Below are 26,019 nucleotides of genomic sequence, written 5' to 3'. Positions count from 1 at the left end.
CTCAGCGGGGGGTCTGCTTCCCTTCCTTTCTATCTGCCTGCTTCTCTGCCTACTTGTGATCTCTGTCTGTCAAATAAAAAAAAAAAAAAATCTTTAAAATGGTATCTAAATGCCTGTGAAATGAAAGCAACATTTTTTAAAATCTAGATTACATAAAGAATAATGTACATATTAGTGAGAAAAACAGTCATCAAAAACCGATGAGCAAAGGGTGGAAATTCATTATTCTCAGAGGTCAGAATTCAGATAATCTGTAAATATGAAAAGATGTTCTACCTTAGTAATTATCAAAGAAATGGAAAATGGAAATAATTGTTTTTCCCTTACAAGATTGGTACAAATTAAAACATTTGATAATATATAACATGTTAGTGAGAGTGGAGCAAATAGATACTCGAATGCATTGATAGGAAATATTGTTGGGCAACCTGCAACAACTGAAGGAATTAAGTAGATCTATATATACTGACTTAAAGATTTCAGCAATCATTTTTAGGATTTTTTTGTGATCTTTACATATGTAGTTTATGTTATTTATATATGTATGTGTGTGTGTGTGTGTGTGTGTTTTTTTAAGTACATAAGTGTGTAGGAAAAGACCAGAAGGCATATATACCAAACTAATGGTTATCTCCACATTGAGAAAACGTTAAGACTGAGGTGGCGTATAATCAGAGGCAATTTTCACTTTACCTGGGTTCTTTTGTTTTTTGTTATTTTTTTCTGCCATCTAATCCTGCAACTGCAGTTATTGTTGGCAGACCTTTCAAATGTTTTTTTGTATCTTAGTATTTAAGATCCTAAGTGCAGGGAGCCCCTGGGTGGCTCAGAGGGTTAAGCCTCTGCCTTTGGCTCAGGTCATGGTCTCAGGGCCCTGGGATCGAGCCCCATATCGGGCTCTCTGCTCAGCAGGGAGAGGCTTCCCCCACCCCCCACCACCCCTGCCTGCCTCTCTGCATACTTGTGATCTCTCTCTCTCTCTGTGTCAAATAAATAAATAAAATCTTTAAAAAAAAAGATCCTAAATGCATTGTTAGGAGTGTAAAGTGTAGAGAGAATGCTTGTTTACAGTGACCATTCTTCTCAAAGGCAAAGGGTCTGGTTTTCTTTCATTAAGTGCTGTGGGCACATCTATATCAGGTTTTGGTTTTGGTTTTTGATTGAGGTATAAATTGACATACAACAGTATATGAGTTTCTAGTAAACAACATAACAATTCAAGATTTGTATATATTGCGAAATTATCACAATAAGCCTAGTTAGCATCTATCACTATAGATAGCTAAAGAATTTTTTTTTCCTTCTAAGGAGAACATTTAATATCTACTCTTTTTTTTTTTTTTTTTTAAGATTTTATTTATTTGTTTGACAGAGAGCACAAGTAGGCAGAGCAGGAGACAGAGGGAGAGGGAGAAAGCCCGATGTGGAGCTCAATCCCAGCACCTGGGATTGCGACCTGAGCCAAAGGCCAACACTTAACCACTGAGCCACCCAGGCACCCCTTAAGATCTACTCTTTTAGGGACGCCTGGGTGGCGCAGTTGGTTGGACGACTGCCTTCGGCTCAGGGCGTGATCCTGGAGTCCCGGGATCGAGTCCCACATCAGGCTCCCAGCTCCATGGGGAGTCTGCTTTGCTCTCTGACCTTCTCCTCGCTCATGCTCTCTCTCACTGTCTCTCTCTCTCAAATAAATAAATAAAATCTTTAAATTAAAAAAAAAAAATTATAAAAAAAATAAGATCTACTCTTTTAGCAACTTTCAAATATGCCATACAGTATTGTTAACTATAGTCACCCCACTGTACATTATATCCCCATGACTGAGTATTTTATAACTGGAAGTAATATACCTTTTGACTCCTTCCCCCATTTTGCCCACCCTTGCCTCAGGCAAGCACCAGTCTGTTCTCTGTAGCTGGATTTTTTATTTGTTTGTTTTTAGATTCCACATATAAGTAAGATCATATAGTAATTTTCTTTGTCTGATTTATTTCATTCATTACAATATCCTCAAAGTCCATCCATAACATCATAGATTTTCTTCTTTATTTAACGGGTAAATAATACTCAATTGTGTATATACCACATTTTCTTTATCTATTCATCCATCAGTAGATGTTTAAATTTTTTCAGTATCTTGATGATTGTAAATAATGCTGATGTGTACATTGGATGCATATATCTTTTGTATTTTCATTTTCTTCAGATGAATACTTAGCGGTGGAATTGCTGGATGTATGGCAGTTGTGTATTTAATTTTTTGAGAAACGTTCATACTGTTTTCCATAGTGACTGCACCAACTGATAGTCACACCAACAGTGCACAAGGGTTCGCTTTTCTCTACATCCTCTCCAACACTTACTCTTTTACTATTTCTTGTCCTTTTTTTTTTTTTTTTTTAAAGATTTTTTCTTTATTTCTCTGACAGAGATCACAAGTAGGCAGAGAGGCAGGCAGAGAGAGAGGAGGAAGCAGGCTCCCTGCAGAGCAGAGAGCCCGATGCGGGACTCGATCCCAGGACCCTGGGATCATGACCTGAGCGGAAGGCAGAGGCTTAACCCACTGAGCCACCCAGGCGCCCCTATTTCTTGTCCTTTTTGAGGGGAGGGAATTTCAGTGCCCAAGGTGGGGTTTGAACTCATGATCCCAAGATCAGGAGTCACATTGTCTACCAACTGAGCCAGCCAGGCACTCCTGTTTCTTGTCCTTTTGATAAAAACCATTCTGACAGGTGTGAGGTAAATCTCATTGTGGTTTTGATTTGCTTTTCCCTGTTGATGAGTGTTTTCGAGCATCTTTTCATGTACCTGTTGACTGTCTATATGTCTTTGGAGAAACATCTATTCATACTTGCTGCCCAGTTTTCAATCAGATTGTTAGGGTGTTTTATTTATTTATTTATTTATTTATTTGCTTTTGAACTGTAAGGGTTCCTTACATATTTTGGATATTAATCCCTTATCAGATATATGATTTGCAAATATTTTCTCCCATTTAGTAGGCTACATTTTCATTTTCTGGATGGTTTCCCTTCTTGTAGAAGCTTTTTAGTTTAATACCATCCCATTTGTTTATTTTTGCTTTTGTTGCCTTTGCTTTGGTGTCATATCCAAAAGATCATCACCAAGATCAATGTCAAGTTGCTTACTATGTTTTCTTCTAGAAGTTTTATGTTTTCAGGTCTTATATTCAAGGCTTTAATCTATTTTGAGTTAATTTTTGTTTATGGTATAAGGTAGTAGGTCCACCTTCCTTCTTTTGCTTGTGGTTTTCCAGTTTTCCCCATACCATTTATTGAAGAAACTGTTCTTTCCCCATTGTATATTTTTTGCCTCTTTTATCATAAATTAATTGACTGTATGTATGGGTTTGTTTCTGGGCTCTATTCTATTGATTGATGTGTCTATTTTTTTTGTTTCTGTTTTTTGTTTGTTGACTGATATATCTATTTTTTTTTTTTAAGGTTTTATTTATTTGACACACACAGAGGGAGAAGCGGGTTCCCTGCTGAACAAAGGACCCAATGTAGGGCTTGATCCCAGGACCCCTGGGATCATGACCTGACCCAATGGCAGACACTTAACCAACTGAGCCACCAGGCACCCCTCAATGTATCTGTTTTTATGCCAATACCATACTGTTTTGAGTACTATAGATTTGTAAGAGAGTTTGAAATCAGGGAGCATAATGCCCCCAATTTTGTTCTTCTTTCTCAAGATCACTTTGGCTATTCAGGGTCATTTATGTTTCAATACAAATTTTAGTATTGTTCTATTTCTGTAAAATTTCCCGTTTCGATAGGGAATGCGTAGAATCTATAGATTGCTATGGTTGTATGAATATTTTAACAATATTAATTTTCCAATCCACGAGGACAGAGTATCCCTCCATTTATTTCTGTCTTCTTTATTTTTTATTTTTTAAAGATTTTATTTATTTATTTGACAGAGAACAGAAGTGGGCAGAGAGGTGGGCAGGGAGAGAGGGGGGAAAGCAGGCTCCCTGCGAGCAGAGAGCCCGATGTAGGGCTCAATCCCAGGACCCTGAGATCATGACCCAAGCCGAAGGCAGAGGCTTAACCCACTGAGCCACCCAGGTGCCCCTTTTTTACTTTATTTTAATGTTAGAATTTTTTGACAGTAGTGATTTATAGTATAACATTAAAATACATTTTTATACTATTGAAATCACAGTATACCTTTCAAATAGTATCATCTGAGAAAGATAAATGCTAAAATTCAGTTGTAAATTATAATTTTAATTTTACAAGAAGTGTGTTGTGGGTGTGCGATACATAGAATAAAGACTGAAACAACATTTACCACAGTGTTAACACGGTGCAGGATATAATCCATGACAACACGCAGGTGACATCTGTACTTTTCAAGTTTCTTTGAAGTTCTCGAATTAAGTATTCATACTTTATTATCTGTACTTCTTTTTTGTGCTTAGTAAAAGCCTCAGAAGGCCATTTCATACTATTTCAGTGGTTTTCTGTTTGGATGTAGGAATTGTCCTCCAGTCTTCAACAGAAGCTCTGTTCTTTTCAAGAGGAAATGATGAAAGAGAGGAATCTCTTTGAGGAAGAATTAAAGCAAGCACTGGATGAACTAGATAAATTACAGCAAAAGGAGGAACAAGCTGAAAGGCTAGTCAGACAGTTGGAAGAGGAAACAAAATCTCGAGCTGAAGAACTGAAACTCCTAGAAGAAAAGCTGAGAGGGTTTGTATTAATAAGACCTTGTGTCTGATATGACTTCAGATGTTAAAAAGTGTTTTCCAGTACATTCTCTCAGGATTCATAGGTCAGTCATGCAAGTAAGTGAGATTGGAATTATTTCACAAATAAGGAATAGAGAGAAATAAGTATATCCATAGGATGTTTAGGCAAACAAATATGACAGCCGAAGTCAGAAGCGTAGCTTCTTTTTTTTTCAGGCCAAAAGTTTAAAAGGATGTTAATAAATGACCAAAATTTGGGGTTCCCTTACTGCTCATGTGTTGTCTAAAATTATTGGGTATCAACATTATAGCAATAACAGATGTAGAAAGAAAACAAAGGTCTGAATCCCACCTTGAATAAGAAACATTTCCGCTTTTCACCTATGTGTACATTAGTTTACGTTGCATAAGTTGCACCTTTAATTACTGAGTACCTGTGCTCTCAGAAGTAGCAATCAAAAAAGCAAAAGAATAGAAAAGAATAACCAAACCCTGGGAAATATTCAAAAATAAGAAATTTAAGAGATCTCAAACTTCTCTTTTTTCTTTTAAGATTTTATTTATTTATTTGACAGAAAGAGACACAACAACACAAGCAAGGGACAGAGGGAGAAGTAGGCTGCCTGCTGTGCAGGAAGCCCGATGTGGGGCTCGATCCCAGAACCCTGGGATCATGACCTGAGCCAAAGGCAGATGCTTAATGACTGAGCCATCCAGGCACCCATCTTTTTTCTTTCTTTTCTTTTCTTTTTTTTTTAAATTTTCCTTTTAAGATTTTTAAAAAATTTTTATTTATTTGACAGAGAGAGATCACAAGCAGGCAGAGAGAGGGGGTGAAGCAGACTCCCCACCAAGCAGACAGCCCAATATGGGGTACAGTCCCAGGACCCCGAGACCATGACCCGAGCTGAAGGCAGAGGCCCAACCCACTGAACTACACAGGCGCCCCTCTTTTTTCTTTTTTTTTTAATATTTCCCACACCCACTGTAGGGCTTGAACTCACAACCCCAAGATCAAGAGTCACATGCTCCTCTGACTGAGCCAGCCAGGTTCGCCTTGGACTTTGCTTTTAATTCTAATCCCCTATTTTTATTACATTATGCATCCTTCTGCACCACATTATTTAAATTAAAATATCCAGGTTGATTCTTAAGTTCAAATTACACCTAAAATAATTGTTTTTTTAGTCCTTGGGATTTCCGTACTAAAAATATTTCTAAGAAGGAACCAAGAACTATACATGAGTCCACAGAATTATAATGTAGCTAACAACTGTGTATCTCTCTTCTGTTAACATATTTTTACTACAATCCTTTTTCTGTTTTCTTGTGGTAATGAGAGATAAAAAGGAAACAAAGCTTTTATATATAGCCTGCTTTTGAGGGAAGCGGTAAGTACCAAAGTGTTATTAGGGGAATTATTCTATGCTGGAGCCAGGCTCAGGGAACAGGCACTTTAAGAAACTGAGTAGATGAGGCGCCTGTGTGGCTCAGTGGGTTAGGCTGCTGCCTTTGGCTCAGGTCATGATCTCAGGGTCCTGGGATCGAGTCCTGCATCAGGCTCTCTGCTCAGCCGGGAGCCTGCTTCCTCCTCTCTCTCTGCCTGCCCTCTCTGCCTACTTGTGATCTCTCTCTGTCAAAAAAAAAAAAAAAAGAAAAAGAAAAAAGAAAGAAACTGAGTAGATGATGTCAGTTTCGGGGAGGAAAGAATGTTGAGACAATCATTTATGCGAACTCAAGGAACTGGGTACAGAGGTCAGGAGATAAGGATTTTATTGCTGGATCTGCTAACCAGCTCTGTGATCCTAAGCAAGACAATTCTAATTTCTTTGATTTTCTATTACATTAGACACAAAACTGAGTTGTTGTTTTGTTTTTTTTAAAAGATTGTATTTATTTGGGGCGCCTGGGTGGCTCAGTGGGTTAAGTCGCTGCCTTCGGCTCAGGTCATGATCTCAGAGTCCTGTGATCGAGCCCCACATTGGGCTCTCTGCTCAGCGGGGAGTCTGCTTCCTCCTCTCTCTCTCTGCCTGCCTCTCTGCCTGCTTGTCATCTCTCTCTCTCTCTCTCTCTGTCAAATAAATAAATAAATAAATAAATAATTTAAAATAATCATAAATAATTATAAAAAATAATTAAAATTTTTTTAAAAATTTATTTATTTATTTATTTGACAGAGAGAGTGAGCACAGGCAGATAGAGAGGCAGGCAGAGGCAGAGGGAGAAGCAGGCTCCCTGCTGAGCAGGGAGCCCAATGTGGGACTCGATCCCAGGAGGCTGGGATCATGACCTGAGCCGAAGGCAGCTGCTTAACCAACTGAGCCACCCAGCCGTCCCCAAAATTAAGAGGTTTTAATGACATGATCTTTAAAGTCCCTTCCAGCCTGGAAATTTTAGAAGCATAAGAAAAAACTAAGAAAATTGAAAGTGATTTCTCTATGGGACAGGGAAGAGAATATTTTTGTCATAAATCCTATACTACTATGTGATTGCTTTCGGCTATTGCTGTATATACTTTTGAAATCCCATACTCATTATAGGAGGAATTTGATGAGGAGAGATGGGGTTACCAAGTGATCTTAAGGAGGCTGCGTGTTTTGCTGAGCACTGAATGTTATATGCACCTAATGAATCTTTTAACACTACAACAAAAACTAATGATGTACTATATGCTGGCTAATTGAACATAATTAATAAATAATTTAAAATTTTTAAAAAGGAAGCAATTTGAGGCTCCAGGGTGGCTCAGTGGGTTAAGCCTCTGCCTTTGGCTCAGGTCATGATCTCAGGGTCCTGGGATCTTGAGGCCCACATCAGGCTCTCTGCTCAGCAGGGAGCCTTCCCCACCCTCCCTCCGCCCCCACCTGTCTCTATGCCTACTTGTGATCTCTCTCTGTCAAATAAATAAATAAAATCTTTAAAGAAAAAAGGGGGGGGAAGGAATTTGATTAGCTGTTTATTTTCTGTGTCTGACAGCCTATAAATGAATAATAATCTACCAAATAACTTATTGAATCTTTAGGTAATAACAATTTATTATGAAGATTACTGAAATAAATCTATATAGTCCTAAAAACTCTTTTCTTTTTTGTTTTTCAAGATTCTGTTTCTTTATTTGACAGAAAGCACATGGGAAGGGCAGCAGCTGGCAGAGGGAGAGGAAGAAACAATGCAGGGCTCAATCCCAGGACCCTGGGATCGTGACCTGAGCTGAAGGCAGACACTTAACTGACTGAGCCACCCAGGGATCCCTATGAACTTTTTTCAAAGAAATACCAAGTGAAGTTAAAGACACTTAGTATTTCTTAAATATTTAAATGCAGAGACTTTATTCAATCCAAGTGTTTTAAACTGGTAATTTTTCTTTAGTTTTGGTTGCTGCTGTTAAGATTGTTTTAGTCTTTTTACCTTACCTTCTTCAAAAAAGAATGTTTTAACTATTTATATAAGTACATGTAATATTGAAAGATAAATTTAGAAATGAGTAAATTAGGATAAAAACAAAAGTAAGATAAGGGGGAAGGAAAGATAAGATGAAGCCAGAAGAGAAGTTAGTGCATAAGTAAACATGCTATTAGAAGCAGACTGTAAAGTTAGATCTAAGCTATCCAGTAGTGGATACAAAGATGCAGACTTTGGACACGTGATTCACAGTATCAAAAGGTAAATACTAATCCCTTCCTTAGAATAATGATTTGTAATTAGTGTTTTATCTTTTAATTGTTCCTTAGGAAAGAAGCTGAACTGGAAAAAATTAATGCTACTCACAGTCAGACTATCCTGCTTTTACAGGAGAAGTATGATAGTACAGTGCAAAACCTTGGAGACGTTACTGCTCAGTTTGAAAGGTATTTTTCTCGGGAGCCGGCACTCTCAAATATAATATGAGTGGGGAGACTTGTTTAGCAAAATCTGAAAATATAACCACAGTAATAGAGGCATTGGTATTACTCTAAATTCCATAATTACCAGCCATAAATGGGCATTTAGGATTATCACCTGGTAATCTTACTATGCATGCAAATTTCCTTTCCTGCCATCCCATCAAATTTCATGTACTCTCAAACCATTGGCACTTCTGTCTTACTCTCCTGACACCATCTTTTTCCTCACAAAGAATTTTTAAGGTTTTATCTCCTCATTACCAAACCTGTAAACACACCTGCATTTATGCTCATCTCATCATCTCACCTATTACAGGACAAGTGTTCCAGTCTTTTAGCCTTCAGTAACATTATTCCATTTGTCCTTTTCAACCTTTCTACTGAATTTGTCTCAATCAGTATAAAAAAATGTTAATGTGCATTTATCTTTAAAATACATAAATTTGGAGCACCTGGGTGGCTCAGTCATTGAGTGTCTGCCTTCGGCTTGGGTCATGATTCCGGAGTCCTGGGATCAAGCCCCGCATCAGGCTCTGCTTCTCCCTCTCCCATTCCCCCTGCTTGTGTTCCTTCTCTCTGTGTGTGTCTCTCTCTGTCAAATAAATAAATAAAATCTTAAGAAAACAAAATGAAATACATAAACTTTAGGGGCATCGGGGTGGCAGTTGGCTAAGTGACTGCCTTTGGCTCAGGTCATGATCCTGGAGTCCCAGGATCCAATCCCGCATTGGGCTCCCTGCTCAGCGGGAGTCTGCTTCTCCCTCTGACCCTCCCCACTCTCGTGCTCTCTCTCTCTCATTCTCTCTCTTTCAAATAAATAAATGAAATCTTTAAAATAAAATAAAATACATAAATTATAGGGGCATCTGGGTGACTCAGTCATTTAATCGTCTGACTCTTGATTTAGGCTCAGGTCATGATCTCAGGGTAATGAGATAGAGCCCTGTGTTCAGCAGGGAGTCTGCCTCTCTCTCTCTCTCTCTCTCTCTCTCCCTCCCCCTCTCCTGCCCTCTACCCCTCCCCCGCTAGCGTACTCACTCAAATCTTAAAAAAAAAAAAATATATATATATATATATATGAAAAAATACTTAAGCTTTAGGGGTCCCTGGGTAGCTCAATCTTTTAAGCATCAGACTCTTGGTTTCAGCTCAGGTCTTGATCCCAGGGTCATTAGATCAAACCGCACTTCAGGCTCTGTGCTCAAGATGTGGTCCGCTTGAGATTCTTTCCTTCTTCTTTCCCTGCCTCTCTGTCTCTTCCTCACCTCCCCGCCACTCACTCACACGCATTCTCTTTCTCTCTCTCACATAAATAAATAAAATCTTTAAAATACATAAATTTTATTAATTCCTTTCACTCCCCCACTTCCTTTTGCAGCTATCCAGCAACACCTCTCACTCACAACACCCTTCTTAATCCAAAATTGTACTCATCTTTATAGATTGTCTTGATAGAAGATTATATCTACTGTATCTATTTCCTCACTTCCTATTCTATCTACCTACTTCCCTTTTTAAAAAAATTTTTATTTCGGGGGGAACTATAAATTTCAGGGATAATTTAAGAAATTTGTGTGCGGGTGTGGTGAAAGAATAATGAATACTGGTTTTCTGAAAATAAATAAATTGGAAAAAAAAAAAGAAATTTGTGTGCATCTCACACCAAGAGCATATTGATACAAACATTTTTATTATATTTAGAGCATTTTGGAATGAAGTCTCTTTTTCTTATATCTATTTTAGTATATTTAATAAATACAAATGATATACAACACATAAATTATAAAACATAAATATAAAATCAACATGTAGGAGTCAGGGGCACCTGGGTAGCTCAGTGGCTTAAGCCTCTGCCTTCGGCTCAGGTCATGGTCTCAGGGTCCTGGGATCTAGCCCCACATCAGGCTCTCTGCTGAGCAGGAGCCTGCTTCTCCCTCTCTCTCTGCCTGCCTCTCTGTCTACTTGTGATTTATCTCTCTGTCAAATAAATAAATAAAATCTTTAAAAAAAAAATGTATGAATCAATAAAAGACATCCAAACCAGTAAGCCAAAACATTTCAACAATTTAGTATTATATAGGGGTTCTACTACTATCCCATCTGGCTGCTTTCCACCAACAAATAACACCATTTAAAGCATACATTAACAATTTCCTCACTTTTTTCCCGTGTATAATTTTATAGCATGCATCTCCATACAAATATATTTTATAATTTTGCCTTTTTCCTGAATCTTGCCAAAAAATGTCATTATGCTCTATGTCGTTTCCTGAGACTTGTCTTTATATTCTGCAATATGTATGTTTCAAGAATTGAGTCACATTATTGACTGAGGTTATAGTTTGTTCATAGTAACTGCTGTAGAATATTTGATTTTATTAATATAATTTACCCATTCTCACTTTGGGCTTTTGGGTGCTTTTTCATATCTTTTATTATTTATTTCATTTTATCTTTTTACATCATTATAAGTGTACTCCTTAATCCCCATTCCCTATTTCGCCCATCCCCCCACCCACCCCTCTGGTAACAATCAGTTTATTCTCTATAATTAAGAGTCTGTTTCTTGGTTAATCTATTTATTTTTGCTTGTTTGTTTCTTAAATTCCACATGAGCGAAACCATATGGTATTTTTCTTTTTCTGACTTATTGTATTTAGCAGCGTACTCTCTGGCTCTATCCATGTTGTAGCAAATAGCAAGATTTCATTTCTTTTTTATGGGTGAATATTATTCCATTGTATATATCTACCACATCTTCTATATGCATTCATCTCTCAATGGACACTGGGACCACTTCCATAGTTTGGCTATTGTTGATAATACTGCTGTAAACATAGGGGTGCATGTATCCCTTTGAATGAATGCTTTTGTATTTAGGGGGAAAATACCCAGCAGTGTGATTACTGGGTCATAGGATATTTCTGTTTTTAATTTTTTGATGAACCTCCATACTGTCTTCCGCAATGGCTGTGCCAGTTAGCGTTCCCAACAGTAGTGCAAGAGGGTGCCTTTTTCTCCACAACCTTGTCAACACTTGTTGTTTTTTGTGTTTTTGAGGTTAGCCATTCTGATAAGTGTGAGGTAATATCTCATTGTAATTTTGATTTACATTTCTCTGTTGATGAGTCATATTGAGCATCTTTTCATGTGTCTGTTGGCCATCTGGATCTCTGGAGAAATTTCTGTTCATGTCTTCTGCTCATTTGTTAATTGCAGTATTTGTTTTTTAGATACTGAGTTGTATCAGTTCTTTATATATTTTGGATGCTAACCCATCATCAAATATGTCATTTGCAAATATCTTCTCCCACTCAGTGTGTTGCCTTTTAGTTGTATTGATCGTTTCCTTCACTGCGCCAAAACCTTTTATTCTGCTGTGATCCCAGTAGTTTATTTTTGCTTTTATTCCCCTTGCTTCAGGAGACTATATCTAGAAAAATATTACTATAACCAATGTCAGATTAATGTGATGCTCTCTTCAAGGATTTTTATGATTTCAGGTCTCACATACAGGTTTTTAATAAATTTTGAGCTTATTTTTGTGTATGGTGAAAGAAAGTGGTCCAGTTTCATTCTTTTTCAGGTAGCTATCCAGTTTTACCAACAACATTTATTGAAGAAATTGTCTTTCTCCTATTGTATATTCCTTCTTCCTTTGTCCAAGATTAATTGACCATATAATTGTGGGATTATTTCCAGATTTTCTGTTCTGTTTTATTGATCTTTGTGTCTGTTTTTATACTTGTACCATACTGTTTTAATTACAACCACTTTGTAATATGACTTGAAATCTAAAGTTGTAGTACCTCAAGTTTTGTTTTTCTTTTTCAAGATTGCTTTGACTGTTTGAGGTCTTTGTGGTTCCATACACATTTGGGGATTGTTTGTTCTAGTTCTATGCAAAAGCTTTCAGTGTTTTGGGGTTTTTTTCTTAATTTTTATTAACATATAATGTATTATTTGCCTCACGGGTATGGGTCTGTGAATTGTCAGGCTTACACATTTCACAGCACTTACCATGTCACATACTGTCGCTTTTGTTGTTTTGATAGGGATAGCATTACATCTGTAGATTGCTTTGGGCAGTTATAGACGTTTTAACAATATTCGTTCTTTCAACCTATGAGCATGGAATGCCTTTCCATTTCCTTGGAAATTCCTTTGAATTTCTTCCATCAATGTTTTATAGTTTTTAGAGTCAGGTTTTTCACTTCTTTGGTTAAATTTATTCCTAGATATTGTTTTTGGTAAAATTGTAAATTGTATTTTCTTAATTTCTCTTTCTTCTGCTTCACTATTAGTGTAAAGTAATACAACACATTTCTGTGTATTAGTTTTGTATCCTGTGACTTTACTGAATTCATTTATCAGTTCCAGTAGTTTCTTGGTACAATCTTTAGGGTTTTCTATACATAATGTCATGTACTTTGCAAATAGAGTTTCACTTACTTACCAGTTGGGATGCCTTTTATTTCTTTTTGTTGTGTAATTGCTGTGGCTAGGACTATGTAGTATTTGCAGTACTATGTTGAATAAAAGTGGTGGAGTAAACATCCTTGTCTTGTTCCTGACCTTAAGGGAAAAGCTCTTTTATTTTTTTTTGTTTGTTTGTTTTTAAAGATTTTATTTATTTGACAGATTACAAGTAGGCAGAGAGGCGAGCAGAAAGGGGGGAGGGGAAGCAGGCTCCCTGCTGAGCAGAGAGCCCCTTGCGTTTTGATCCCAGGGCACTGAGATTATGACCTGAGCCAAAGGCAGAGGCTTAACCCACTGAGCCACCCAGGCGCCCTGGAAAAGCTCTTTTCTTAAAGGAAGAGCTCTTCCTGGGGCGCCTGGGTGGCTCAGTGGGTTAAAGCCTCTGCCTTCAGCTCAGGTCATGGTCCCAGGGTCCTGGGACCGAGCCCCAGGTCCGGGCTCTCTGCTCCGCAGGGAACCTGCTTCCTCCCCCCTCTCTCTCTGCCTGCTCTCTGCCTACTTGTGATTTCTCTCTGTCAAATAAATAAAATCTTTAAAAAAAAACAGGAAGAGCTCTTCCTAAAAGAAAAGCTCTCAGTTTTTCACTATTGGCTATGATGTTGCCTGTGGGTTTTTCATAAAAGGTCTTTATTATGTTGAGGTATGTTCCCTCTAGACCTACTTTGCAGAAAGTTTTTATCATGAATGGATGTTGTACTTTGTTAAATGTTTTTCTGCTTCTGTTGAACTGATCATATGGGAATGCATTTAAGCTCAGCTTAAGGTGTGCTTTAGTTTTCTTTTCCTTTTTTTAAGATTTATTTATACACTTATTTATGAGAGAGAGAGAAAGCACACTTGCACATATGCACAAGTGTGGGAGAGGGTGAAGAAGAGGGCAAAGCAGACTCCCAGCTAAGCCCTTTGCAGGGCTCCATCCCAGGGCTCAGATCATGACCTGAGCCAAAGGCAGACATTTAACCAACTGAGCCACACAGAACCCCTCAAGTTTTCTTCATGACATAAATTTTATTATACATATATTTTCCCATTTTTTTTGCAAAGACCTGGAGAGGCATTTCCTTGTCTTCCCCACAAGAGCATAAACCCTGTAAGAGTAGGTGCAGAGATCATATATTTGTTTTGGAGTAATTTTCATGTTTCGTATACTTCATACACATAGTAGGCACTCAATATTTTTTTCCTTGAGTGAGCAACATATGCCATATAAGCTCATTAGTACTGACCTCAGAATACTGAATTTTTACCTCCATAAATGCATGGTATTTTATAAGGGGTTTGTTTGTGTTACCTTAAACTGTATAAAATAAAAACTAATGAGCTATTTGTTTATCATGCATACAATAGTTAGAAAAATCCTTCAACTTTTTATTTTCCTTTTAATAAGTTATAAAGCATTAACAGCTAGTGAGATAGAAGATCTTAAGCTGGAGAATTCATCACTTCAGGAAAAAGTGGCCAAGGCCGAGAAAAGTGCAGAGGACATTCATCATCAGATATTGGCAACTGAGAATGCAAATCAGGAATATGCAAGGTATGTGGGAGAACTGAAACCTGCCCACACATGTAGCCTTACAACTGTTAAGATAATTTAATGTCGTTGAAAGCCAGTTACTAAGTGTTGCAGGGAATTGTAATTTCATGACTTGCTTTGGGTGATCTTCAATTACAAATTAAAGGTTTACATAGTTTAAAAAGTACAATTTTTGGAGAGTTCCTTGAGTTTGTTTTGTTGGTTTGTTTTGTTAAGTAAAAGAAAGAGGAAATGTTACTAAAGTGGTTATAAAACGTTTAAAGGACTCTTCTCTCTCAAACTGAAGGATGCTTCTAGATCTGCAGACCAAGTCAGCACTTAAAGAAGCAGAAATTAAAGAAATCACAGTCTCTTCTCTTAAAACAATAACTGATTTGCAGAACCAACTCAAGCAACAAGGTGAAGAGTTCAAGAAACAACTCGAAGAGGAAGAAGCAAGGTAATCTAGGTTTAGAACCTGACTGCCTCAGTTATTTTTTCTAATATACTATGTTTTAAAATTTCATTTCTCCTTACAGAAAAGCTGGAAAAGAAAACACAGTGGCAGAGTTAACTGAGGAAATGAATAAGTGGCGTCTCCTTTATGAAGAACTATATAATAAAACAAAACCTTTTCAGGTTTGTCAGCTGGGACTATGCTCACTTTTGTTTCTTTTAGGCATTCACTTTGTTCCCTGTCACAGTCCACACAGTGACTTGGTGTTTCTGAAAGATCACTCTGCTGTATATTTACAGTGCCAGCTTAACTCCTACTAAAGGAGACATAAATTTTTTTAAATTCTTATGCATACATTTTTTTGTGTAGTTTTTATAGGCTAAAAATTACTTTTTTAAAAAATTTTATTTATTTGGGACGCCTGGGTGGCTCAGTTGGTTGGACGACTGCCTTCGGCTCAGGTCATGATCCTGGAGTCCCGGGATCGAGTCCGGGGATTGAGTCCCGCATCGGGCTCTCAGCTCCACGGGGAGTCTGCTTTCTCTCTGACCTCCTCGCTCATGCTCTCTCTCACTGTCTCTCTCTCAAATAAATAAATAAAATCTTTAAAAAAATTTATTTATTTATTTATTTATTTATTTGACAGAGATCGCAAGTAGGCAGAGAGAGAGGAGAAAGCAGGCTCCCTGCTGAGCAGAGAGCCCAACTTGGGGCTCGATTCCAGGACCCTGGGATCATGACCCGAGCTGAAGGCAGAGGCTTAACCCACTGAGCCACCCAGGCACCCCTAAAAATTACTTTCTAATAAGAGATGTAATAGCTTAGCAGGCTGTCCTGATATAAGTTTTTGATAATTTATGTAAATCTGTGATCCTTAATTTTGTTACACTCCTTCTGTGTTTCTCAAATTAATAAACGATCTTAAGGGGCACCTGGGTGGCTCAGTGGATTGGGCCTCTGCCTTCCGCTCAGGTCATGATCTCAGGGTCCTGGGATCGAGCCCCGCATCGGTCTCTCTGCTCAGCAGGGAGCCTGCTTCCCCCTCTCTCTCTGCCTGCCTCTCTGCCTACTTGTGATCTCTGTCTGTCAAATAAATAAAAATAAAATCTTAAAAAAAAAAAAATACACACACACACACACAGATCTTAAAAAAAGATAAACACTAATCTTACCACTTAAAAAAGTGAGAGTGTTGATTATAACGTGGTGATCCAGCTGACACACAGATTAGGCTGTCTAGCTTGCCTTCTCTCCCTGTGTTTTAGTGATCCTGGAAATGAAATACACCAAAGTTTTTTTAAGGAGTCTCACGGAATTTATGGAGAGCCCTGAGAATATGCCAGCATGATCTGTTTTCATCCATCGTTTTGTTTTTTGGTTTTGTTTTTTATTTTTGTATTTGAGTTTTTTTTGTAGTTTATATGAGACATGTAAATTTATTATTTCTAAATCTATTTTAAAAAACTCTTTTTCAGCTACAACTGGATGCATTTGAAGCAGAGAAACAGGCTTTGTTGAATGAACATGGTGCAGCTCAGGAACAACTAAATAAACTAAGAGATTCGTATGCTAAATTACTGGGTCATCAAAATCTAAAGCAAAAAATCAAGCATGTTGTAAAACTGAAAGATGAAAACAGCCAACTCAAATCGGTTTGTAAAATAACATTTCATTCTCTTGAAAGTATTAGGGTGGGGCATTTGTTATTCTAACTATAAAATTTAAGTTAAAGGAAGGACTTTGGTATCAGAAAAAACGAAGTTTATAGAGGAACATCCATCTGAGAATTACAGATTTATTTTAGAGTGTTGACCAGATGGCTATTAATATTCTCAGGTTTCCAACTCTCTCCTTAGTATAATGGAAATCACTAGTGTAATTGGAAGAGTTCGTAAAGCTTTACACATCCATTTCGATTTACAAAACAGCAAAGTCCTTGGTATAAATAAATATAAAGATAAGCAGTATTCAAAAATAGTTTAAGCATTTGGGGTACCTGGCTGGCTCAGTTGGTAGAATATTTGACTCCGGATCTCAGGCTCATGAGTTCAAGCCCACATTGGGCATAGAGATTACTTAAGAAAAAGATAGTTAAGTTTTTTTTTTTTTTTAAAGATTTTGTTTATTTATTTGACAGAGACAGAGATCACAAGCAGGCAGAGAGGCAGGCAGAGAGAGTGGGGAGGAAGCAGGCTCCCCGCTGAGCAGGGAGCCTGATGTGGGGCTCGATCCCAGGACCCTGAGATCACGACCTGAGCGGAAGGCAGAGGCTTAACCCACTGAGCCACCCAGGCGCCCCAGTTAAGTATTTTTTAAGTTTTTTTTTTTTTAACAGCTTTATTAAGATATAATTCACATACCATATAAGTCACCCAGTTAAAGTATTCAAGTCAGTGGTTTTTAGGACATTCACAGATATGCAACCATCTCCACAGTTTTAGAACATTTGTATCAAAATGAAAATTGAAACCCCTTACTTTTTTTTTTTTTTTTTTTAAGATTTTACTTACTTGTTTGACACAGAGAAAGAGAGATCACAAGTAGGCAGAGAGGAAGGCAGAGAGAGGGGGAAGCAGGCAAGCAGAAAGCCCGATTCGAGGCTCAATCCCAGGACTCTGGGATCATGACCTGAGCTGAAAGCAGAGGCTTAACCCACTGAGCCACCCAGGTACCTGGTTATTTCACTTTCTTAATGATGTTGATTGAAGCACAAAATTTTGCCAAAGCCCAACATGTCTCTTTTTTCATTTGTCTATTGTTATTTGGCATTTAACAGTCCTTTGCCAAATCCTAGGTCATGAAGATTTATCTCTGTTTTCTTCTAAGAGTTTTACACTTTTAGCTTTTACATTTAGGTCATTGATTGATCCGTTTGAGGTTTTTATATACAGTGTGAGATAAGGGTCTAACTTTATTCTTTAGCATGTGGTATCTAGTTGTTCTCTTTTCTTTTTTTTTTTTTTCAAAGATTTTATTTATTAATTTGACAGACAGAGATCACAAGTAGACAGAGTAGCAGGCAGAGAAAGAGGAGGAAGCAGGCTCCCCGCCAAACAGAGAGCCCAATGCAAGGCTCAATCCCAGAACCCTGGGATCATGACCTGAGCCGAAGGCAGAGGTTTTAACCCACTGAGCCACCCAGGCACCCCTCTAGTTGTTCCCTTGCCATTTGTTTAAAGATACTATTCTTTCCCTATTGAATAGTCTTAACACCCTGTTGAAAATCAACTTACCGTTTATTTACGGTTTATTTCTAGACTCTCAAATATATTCCACTGATCTATCCTTGTACTTCCATACTGTCTTGATTACTAGTGGTTTGTAATAAATTTTAAAACCAGAAAGCATGAATCATCCTACTTTCTCCTTTTTCAAGATTGTTTTGTCTATTCTGGGTCCCTTGCAATTCCATATGAATTCCAGAACCAGCTATTCAACTTTTACAAAGAAGTCATTTAAGATTCATGTGGGAATTATGTTGAGTGTGTAGATAGGCATGAGGTATTACCATCTTAACTATGTTATGTCTTCTGATCCATGAAAGTGAGATGTTTTTCCAATTATTTAGATCTTTAATTTCTTTCAACAATGTTTTGGCATTTTCAAAATGTAAGTTTTACACTTCTTTTGTTGAATTTATTCCTCAGTATTTTATCCTTTTTAATGATATTGTATATGAAGTTATATATGAATTTCATTTTTAGGTGGTTTGTTGCAAGTATATAGAAATAAAATTGATTTTGTGTACTGGTCTTGTATTCTCCAATCTTGTTGAATTCATTTATTTGTTGTAATAGTTTTTTTAGTGGCTTCCTTAGGATTTTCTGTATAGAAGGTCTTTCATAAATAGAGGTAGTTTTACTTCTAACAGTGCATTTGATTACTTTTGCTTACCTAAGTCCCTGGATAGAACCTCCGGACAATGTTGAATAGAAGTGACAGGAGTGAACATCCTTGTTTTGGTCCTAATTTGGGGGAAAGCTTTCACACTTTCACCATTAAGTATGCTATTAGCTTTGGGTCTGTCATAGATACTCTTTATCAAGTTGAGAAAGTTTCCATTACTAGTTTTGTTAGTGTTTTTATCATGAAAGTGTGTTAAATTTTTCAGATGCCTTTTCTGCGTCTATAACATAATCACATGACTTTCATTATATTGATATGATTTCTTAAATTAATTGATTTTTGGATATGTAATCAACCTTGCATTTGTGATAAATTTCACTTGGTCATGGTGTAGAATTCCCTTTTTATTTTGCTGGATTCACTTTGCTAATTTTTGCTAAGGATTTTTTTCATCCATATTCCCAATAGATACTGGTCTATAGGTTTTATGTAATATCTTTGTCTGGTTTTGGTATCAAGATAATGCTGATCTTATAAAATTAGTTGGGAAAAATTTTGTCTTTTTTACTTTTTGAAATAGTTTGTGAATAATTGGTATTAATTCTTCACTGAATGTGCAGTAGAATTCAATAGTGAAGCCATCTGGACCTTGACTTTTCTTTGTGGGTAGTTTTTGATTATTATTCAGTCTTTTCACTATGAATCTATTCAGATTTACTTTCTTTTTGAGACAGTTTCAGTAGTTTGTGTCTTTCTAGGAATTTGTCCATTTCATTTCAGTTATCTGATTTATGGATATATAACTGTTCATAGTACTTTTTTTATAATCTTTATAATTTTGGTAAGGTCAGTCATCATATCCCTTCTTTCATTTCGGATTCTAATAATTTGAATATTCTCATTTTGTTTATTTATGTTTCTTTATCTCTATGAATATATTTGTAATGGCTACTTTAAAATCTTTTTTGGATAATTCCAATATCTGGTTACTCTCCAGGCAGTTTTGGTCCCCTGCTTTTTTCCATTGTATAGGTCATGCTTTCCTGTGTATTTGTACATTTTTGTCAGGTAGTGGATATTTTAGGTAACATATTATAGCACTTCTGGTTACAGCCCTCTCCTTCCAGGCCTGTTGTTATTTTCTTGTTCACTTGTTTGGTAATTGGCTGATTGTGCCAGTGAATTCTGTTCCTTCTCTCCACCCCCAGTAGTGTTGTCCCTCTGATGTTGCTGCTCAGAACGGTTTGGTTTAGAATATGCCCACAATCACCCTGGCATGACACTGATTTTGGTAGGGCTGTCTTCCTCTATTTCCCTGATCACTTGTTAAACTCTTGCTAGTTGCTAGATTACTAGTTGCTATTGCTCTATTATCTTCAGCAGTGCCCTGGTATATAATTGCTCTACAAAGTAACCCAATTAAATTCTTGCTCTTTCATTGGAATTGTGTCTGAGGTCAGTGATTATGTTCTGACTCAGAAGGGCTCCTCCCAGCTGTCTTATTCATCAGTTTTAAACCTAGAGTTTAGCCTACATTATTTTTTTAAAGATTTTATTTATTTATTTGACAGAGATCACAAGTAGGCAGAGAGGCAGGCAAAAAGAGAGAGAGGGAGAAGCAGGCTCCCCGCTGAGCAGAGGGCCTGATGTCTGGCTTGATTCCAGGACCCGGAGATCATGACCCAAGCTGAAGGCAGAGGCCCAGCCCACTGAGCCACCCAGGTGCCCCTTAGCCTACCTACAGTTTGAATCACCGCCCAGTTCCCTTTTACCACCAGCTCTATGATTATTCACAGCACCCTTCAGCTTGAACTTCTCTCAGTTCTATTCCAAGTAAAATCAGCCCCTTTGGCAAGAAATTAGGAACTATGTGTTTCATAGCCTACTTTCTCCCCTCCGGCCGTGGCCCCAGAAAAAATCTCTGAGATAGGGTTCTGGAGCTGAAGTTGGAGAAAATGACCGGCTTTTCTCTGAGTGACACATCTGGCAGAGGAACTGAGTACTTTGTGGATGTGGGGGAGAAGGGAAAGGGCAGCCTGCAGTTCTCTCCGCTTGCCTCTCGTGGTTTCACTGGGAAGCAGGTTAGTGGAGCTGTCATTCCAGTGGTTGATCTCTGCATTTAATTTGGAGATGAACTTTTATCAGAAACATAGCTTTGTCACTGTAGAGTGGCAAGAAGATTTATTTTTTTTATTTTTTTTTTAAAGATTTTATTTATTTATTTGACAGACAGAGATCACAAGCAGGCAGACAGGCAGGCAGAGAGAGGGAGAGGAGGAAGCAGGCTCCCTGCAGAGCAGAGAGCCCGATGCGGGACTCGATCCCAGGACCCTGAGATCATGACCTGAGCTGAAGGCAGCGGCTTAACCCACTGAGCCACCCAGACGCCCGGCAAGAAGATTTAAATGTCTCATTTTGTCACAGCCCTTCAGAGTCATTTTTAATTTCTTTTTTTATTTTTTTATAAGATTTTATTTATTTATTTGTCAGAGATAGAGGGAGAGAGCGAGTGAGCACAGGCAGACAGAGAGGCAGGCAGAGGCAGAGGGAGAAGCAGGCTCCCTGCCGAGCAAGGAGCCCGATACGGGACTCGATCCCAGGACGCTGGGATCATGACCTGAGCCAAAGGCAGCTGCTTAACCAACTGAGCCACCCAGGCGTCCCTTAATTTGTATTCTTAAAGCCTGTATCTAATAGTGATTTTTCCCTTTTAATTTGGTAAAAGAACAACTTTGGAATTCGTCAGTAAAGTGGATAACACACTTCACCAACATGAACTTTAATTATTTACTGTCTGTATTTTTCTTACATAGGAGGTGTCAAAACTCCGCTCTCAGCTTGCTAAAAGAAAACAAAATGAGACAAAACTTCAGGAGGAATTGAATAAAGTTCTTGGTATCAAACATTTTGATCCTTCAAAGGCTTTTCTTCATGAAAGCAAAGAAAATTTTCCTCTCAAAACACCATTGAAAGAAGGTAAGAAATGAATAAATGTGTGACATTTTCCTTTGGGTTTGCTTTGACAGCATTTCCCAAGTTATCCTTTTTTATGAACTATGAGAATTTGTTGACAATTTCTGAAGTACTAAATCCATACTAAGATTTTTGTGTAAATGCCTTCTCTTTCCTCCTTTTTACTCTCAATTTTCCTCATGTCTAGGGCCCACCTTCAAGCCCAGTTATGTCTCATCTTCCTTGAAGCCTTGTCTGACTTTTTTACTTCTACCTACCCACCAACCCCACCTACCCCCAGAATTGTTCCCTCTTTCATTCCCTCAGAATTTTAACCTAAATGTTGAATTTGTAGGTGTGGAGAAGTAAAGTTTTCTTTTTTGACTATGAATCTTTTTATCTTTGACAATAAATCAACATCGGTTGAAATAGTGAATGAAGAAATGTAATTATGTGGGACACCTGGCTGGCTCAGTTGGAGGAGAATGCAACTCTTGATCTCAGGTCATGAGTTCGAGCCCCACATTAGGTATAGAGATTACTTAAATAAATAAAACTTTAAAAAAAATTTTCAAATAGAAATATAATTATGCTACAGAATGCAAACATTGCTTCACCTACTTTATAGAAGATAAGAAATGCCTATTTTTAGTTTATAATGACTGATGGATTAGTTTTAACTTAGAAGACTAATACTTCTTTCTGATGATTCTTCCAGGCAATACAAACTGCTCTTGAGCTCCTATGGACTTTTAAGAATGATGCAAGTAAACATCGGAAAGACCTGTTAAAAATTATTTTATTCTTACTATTTTTATTATTGTTATTGTTGCTGTTACTATGTTTTTAATGAATGTTTTTAATGTATTTAATATTAACTTCCTATTTTTAAGTATGTGAAGGGAAGTTCAATATTTTTTACCAGCATGACTTCTGATATTTTATTTTGTATTGTCTGTACCTCCTCTTCGATGCTTACCTTTATCACCTTATCCTACACCTTCTCACAGGCTTTCCAACTTACAACTCATCCCATCCAATCAACATTCCTTTAAAAAATTTTCAGATTATTATTCCCCTACTCTGAAACCTTAGATGGTTTCCAGATTATAATCATAGGTTTTTAGCTGGATACCAGAGGCCTTTTCTAATCTGAACCTCTTAAGCTAGGCTAAAACACCTTGGTTTGTTCCTGCCTCCACTTGGATTGTCTAATAAGGCTCCTTCTGTCATACCCATCATCCATTTATCCAGTTCAAATAAGAAAAAAGGGTATGCCGAGCTCCACAGTAATCTCTTGGTCTCTTACCAGGGTCACTGAATTGGTCAGTAATTTGCAGATTCCTCCTGAATTAAAATCTAGAGTTTTGCCTGAAAATCTGCATTTTTAATAAACTGTGCAGTCAATTCTTAGATACACTAAAAATCTAAGAAACTGTCCTCAAGAGAATTTGTCTTAGTGTGCTTGGCTTCTGACAACTGGCTGCTTGATTAATATTTGTGTAATAGGAAATAAAACCACACATTAGTCATTTACGCATTATTCAACTTGTATTATGTAAAATTACATTAATGGTTTTATTTAAGGTATATTTCTTTTCTTTGCTCTGCCCTCCCTACCTTGTCCCCAGAATCATATATGGTAGTATATTATTTAGAAAATGGTGATTCTTCATCTAAAATACCTGATTTACAAAGTTGGTATGCTACTATAAGCCACAAGTTCAGAAGAAATGTAGAAACTAGAATTTTTTTTTTAATTTTTAAATTTTTTTATAAACATATAATATATTATTAGCCCCAGGGGTACAGACAGGTCTGTGAATCGCCAGGTTTACACACTTCACAGCACTCACCATAGCACATACCCTCCCCAATGTCCATAACTCCACCACCCTCTCCCTACACCCCTCCCCCCGGCAACCCTCAGTTTGTTTTGTGACATTAAGAGTCTCTTTTGGTTTGTCTCCCTCTCAATCCCATCTTGTTTCATTTATTCTTTTCCTACCCCCCTAACCACACCCCCCCATTGCATCTCCACTTCCTCATATCAGGGAGATCATATGATATAGAAAATAGAAATTTGAAGCTTTGCGCAGTGGCAGTATCGTAGCCAATGAGGTTTGTCCGAGGTGCGATTATTGCTAATAGAAAATAGAAATTTGAAAACTAGAAAATTAGAAATTAGAAAAAAATGCGCTTCAAATATAAAGACAAAAATAGGTGAAAACTAAAACTTTTTTTTTTTTAAAGACTTTATTTATTTGAGAGAGTAAGCAGGAGAGAGCAGCGGCAAAGGGAGAGGGAGAAGCAGACTCCCTATTGAGCAGGGATCCCAACATGGGACTCGATCCCAGGACCCTGGGGTCATAATCTGAGCTAAAGTCAGATGGTTAACTGACTGATCCACCCAGGTGCCCCATAAAACTTTGAGTGTTAAAAGATATACCATGCTGAGACATGACATCAGCAAGATGGCAGAATAGAAACCTTGGACCCTCCTCTCCCCCATAAACATACTGAAATAGAGGTAATGCAAATGCCCTTCGTGAGCAATCCAGAAACTAGTTTGAGAGTGCCAAGAATATAAATAGGGATCAGAGAGTGTCTTCAACAAATAGTATTGGGAAAACTGGATATCTACATGCAAAACAAACCACACACAAAAAAATAATCTCAAAGACCTCAAACTATAAAACAACTGGAAGAAAATACAGGAAAGCTTTATGATATTGGTCTTGGCAATGATTTCTTGGTTATGATACTAAAAGTCAACAAAACGAAAACTGGACAAGTGGGACTTTGTGTTTTTTTCTGCATAACAAACTAACAACAGAGTGAAAAGAACCTGCAGAGTTCAAAAAAATAATTGCAAACTGTATATCAAAGGGGTTAATTTCCAAGATGTATAAGGAACTGCAACTCAATAGAAAAAAAAAAAAAAATGTTGCAAAATGGTCAAAGAATTTGAATAGCTACTTCTCCAAAGAAAACATACAAGTGTCAAACAGATATAGGAAAAGATGCTCAGAGGCACTAGTTATCAGGGAATTGCACATCAAAATCACACAGATCTATCACTTCACCCTGCTAGGATGGCTATTATCAGAAAAAGAAAAGAGAGAGAGAGAGAGAGAAAAGTGTTGGCAAGGATATGGAAGCATTGGAACCCATGTACATGGTTGGTGAGAATGTAAAATAGAGCAGCCACTATGGGAAATAGTATAGGGGTTCCTGAAAAAATTGAAAAGAGAATTACCATATGATTCAGGAATTCCACTCCTGAGTATTTATCTAAAAGAACTGAAATGAGAATCACCAAGAGGTACTTGCACTTCCATATTCATTGCAGCATTTTTCACAGTAGCCAAGGTGTGTAAACAAATGTCCAAAACAAATGATAAAGAAAATGTAGGAAATATTACTTGGCCTCAAAAAAAAAAAAAGAAAGCAATCCTGCCATATGCAACAACATGGATGAACTCTGAGGATATTATGCTAAGTAAAATAAGTCAATCAAAGAAAGACAAATGATACATGTGATTCTACTTACATGAGTTATCTAAAATTATTAAAATCATAGAAGCGGTGAGTAGAACTGTGTTGCCAGAGGTTGGGTGAAGGGGGAAATGGAGAATGTTTAATCCAGTCAAGCTAAATGAGTAAGTTGTAATGATGTGTTTTACAATATCATGCCTATGGTTTAAAACACTGTATCTTGCACTTAAAATTTATTAAGAGAGTAAATCTGTTAAGTAGTCTTACCACAAATTTAAAAAAAAAAAAATGGGGCGGATAATGTAAACCAATTGAAAACAAAAAGCTAGAGTGGCTATATTAAGAACAAATAAAACAGATTTCTGAGCAAAGAATATAACCAGGAATATAAAGTTCATCTCATAATGATAAATGGGTCATGATCATTAGTAGGACAAAATTTAAACAAAGCACCCACTAATAGTTTCAAAATATGTAAATCAAAAATAGATTTGCGGGAAGAAACAGAAAAATCTATAATTAGAGATATCAATACCCTCTCTCTGGGGCACCTGGATGGTTCATTTGGTTAAGTGTCTGACTCTTAATCTCAGCTCAGGTCTTGATCTCAGGGTCGTGAATTCAAGCCCTGTATTGGGCGGGGGGAGGAGGGGAAGCCCCACTCAGT

General features: G+C 37.4%; 1 protein-coding gene and 1 pseudogene across 2 annotated transcripts in view; both read left to right on the top strand.

The window, feature by feature from the left end:
- The window catches only part of HMMR (hyaluronan mediated motility receptor), a 39,020-nt gene extending 15,630 nt beyond the window's left edge, over positions 1 to 23,390 (top strand). Inside the window, exons 11-18 of one of the 2 annotated variants that reach the window (XM_044230056.1) lie at positions 4,510 to 4,724; positions 8,455 to 8,571; positions 14,474 to 14,620; positions 14,907 to 15,059; positions 15,139 to 15,231; positions 16,525 to 16,708; positions 21,716 to 21,878; positions 22,573 to 23,390. In XM_044230056.1, the coding sequence (XP_044085991.1) occupies positions 4,510 to 4,724; positions 8,455 to 8,571; positions 14,474 to 14,620; positions 14,907 to 15,059; positions 15,139 to 15,231; positions 16,525 to 16,708; positions 21,716 to 21,878; positions 22,573 to 22,592 (1,092 nt within the window). In that variant the 3' untranslated portion in view covers positions 22,593 to 23,390. Of the gene's footprint in view, positions 1 to 4,509; positions 4,725 to 8,454; positions 8,572 to 14,473; positions 14,621 to 14,906; positions 15,060 to 15,138; positions 15,239 to 16,524; positions 16,709 to 21,715; positions 21,879 to 22,572 lie in introns of both variants that reach the window. The other variant, XM_044230049.1, reaches the window with a different exon arrangement.
- Positions 23,391 to 23,941: 551 nt separating this feature from the next.
- Positions 23,942 to 24,051, top strand: LOC122897328 (annotated as a pseudogene).
- The last annotated feature ends 1,968 nt before the right edge of the window (positions 24,052 to 26,019 follow it).

The sequence above is a fragment of the Neovison vison genome, chromosome 1 (genome assembly GCF_020171115.1).
Source record: "Neovison vison isolate M4711 chromosome 1, ASM_NN_V1, whole genome shotgun sequence".
NCBI lineage: Eukaryota > Metazoa > Chordata > Mammalia > Carnivora > Mustelidae > Neogale > Neogale vison.
Note: the sequence above shows the minus strand (reverse complement) of the source record. Positions and strands in the feature narration are given on the sequence as shown.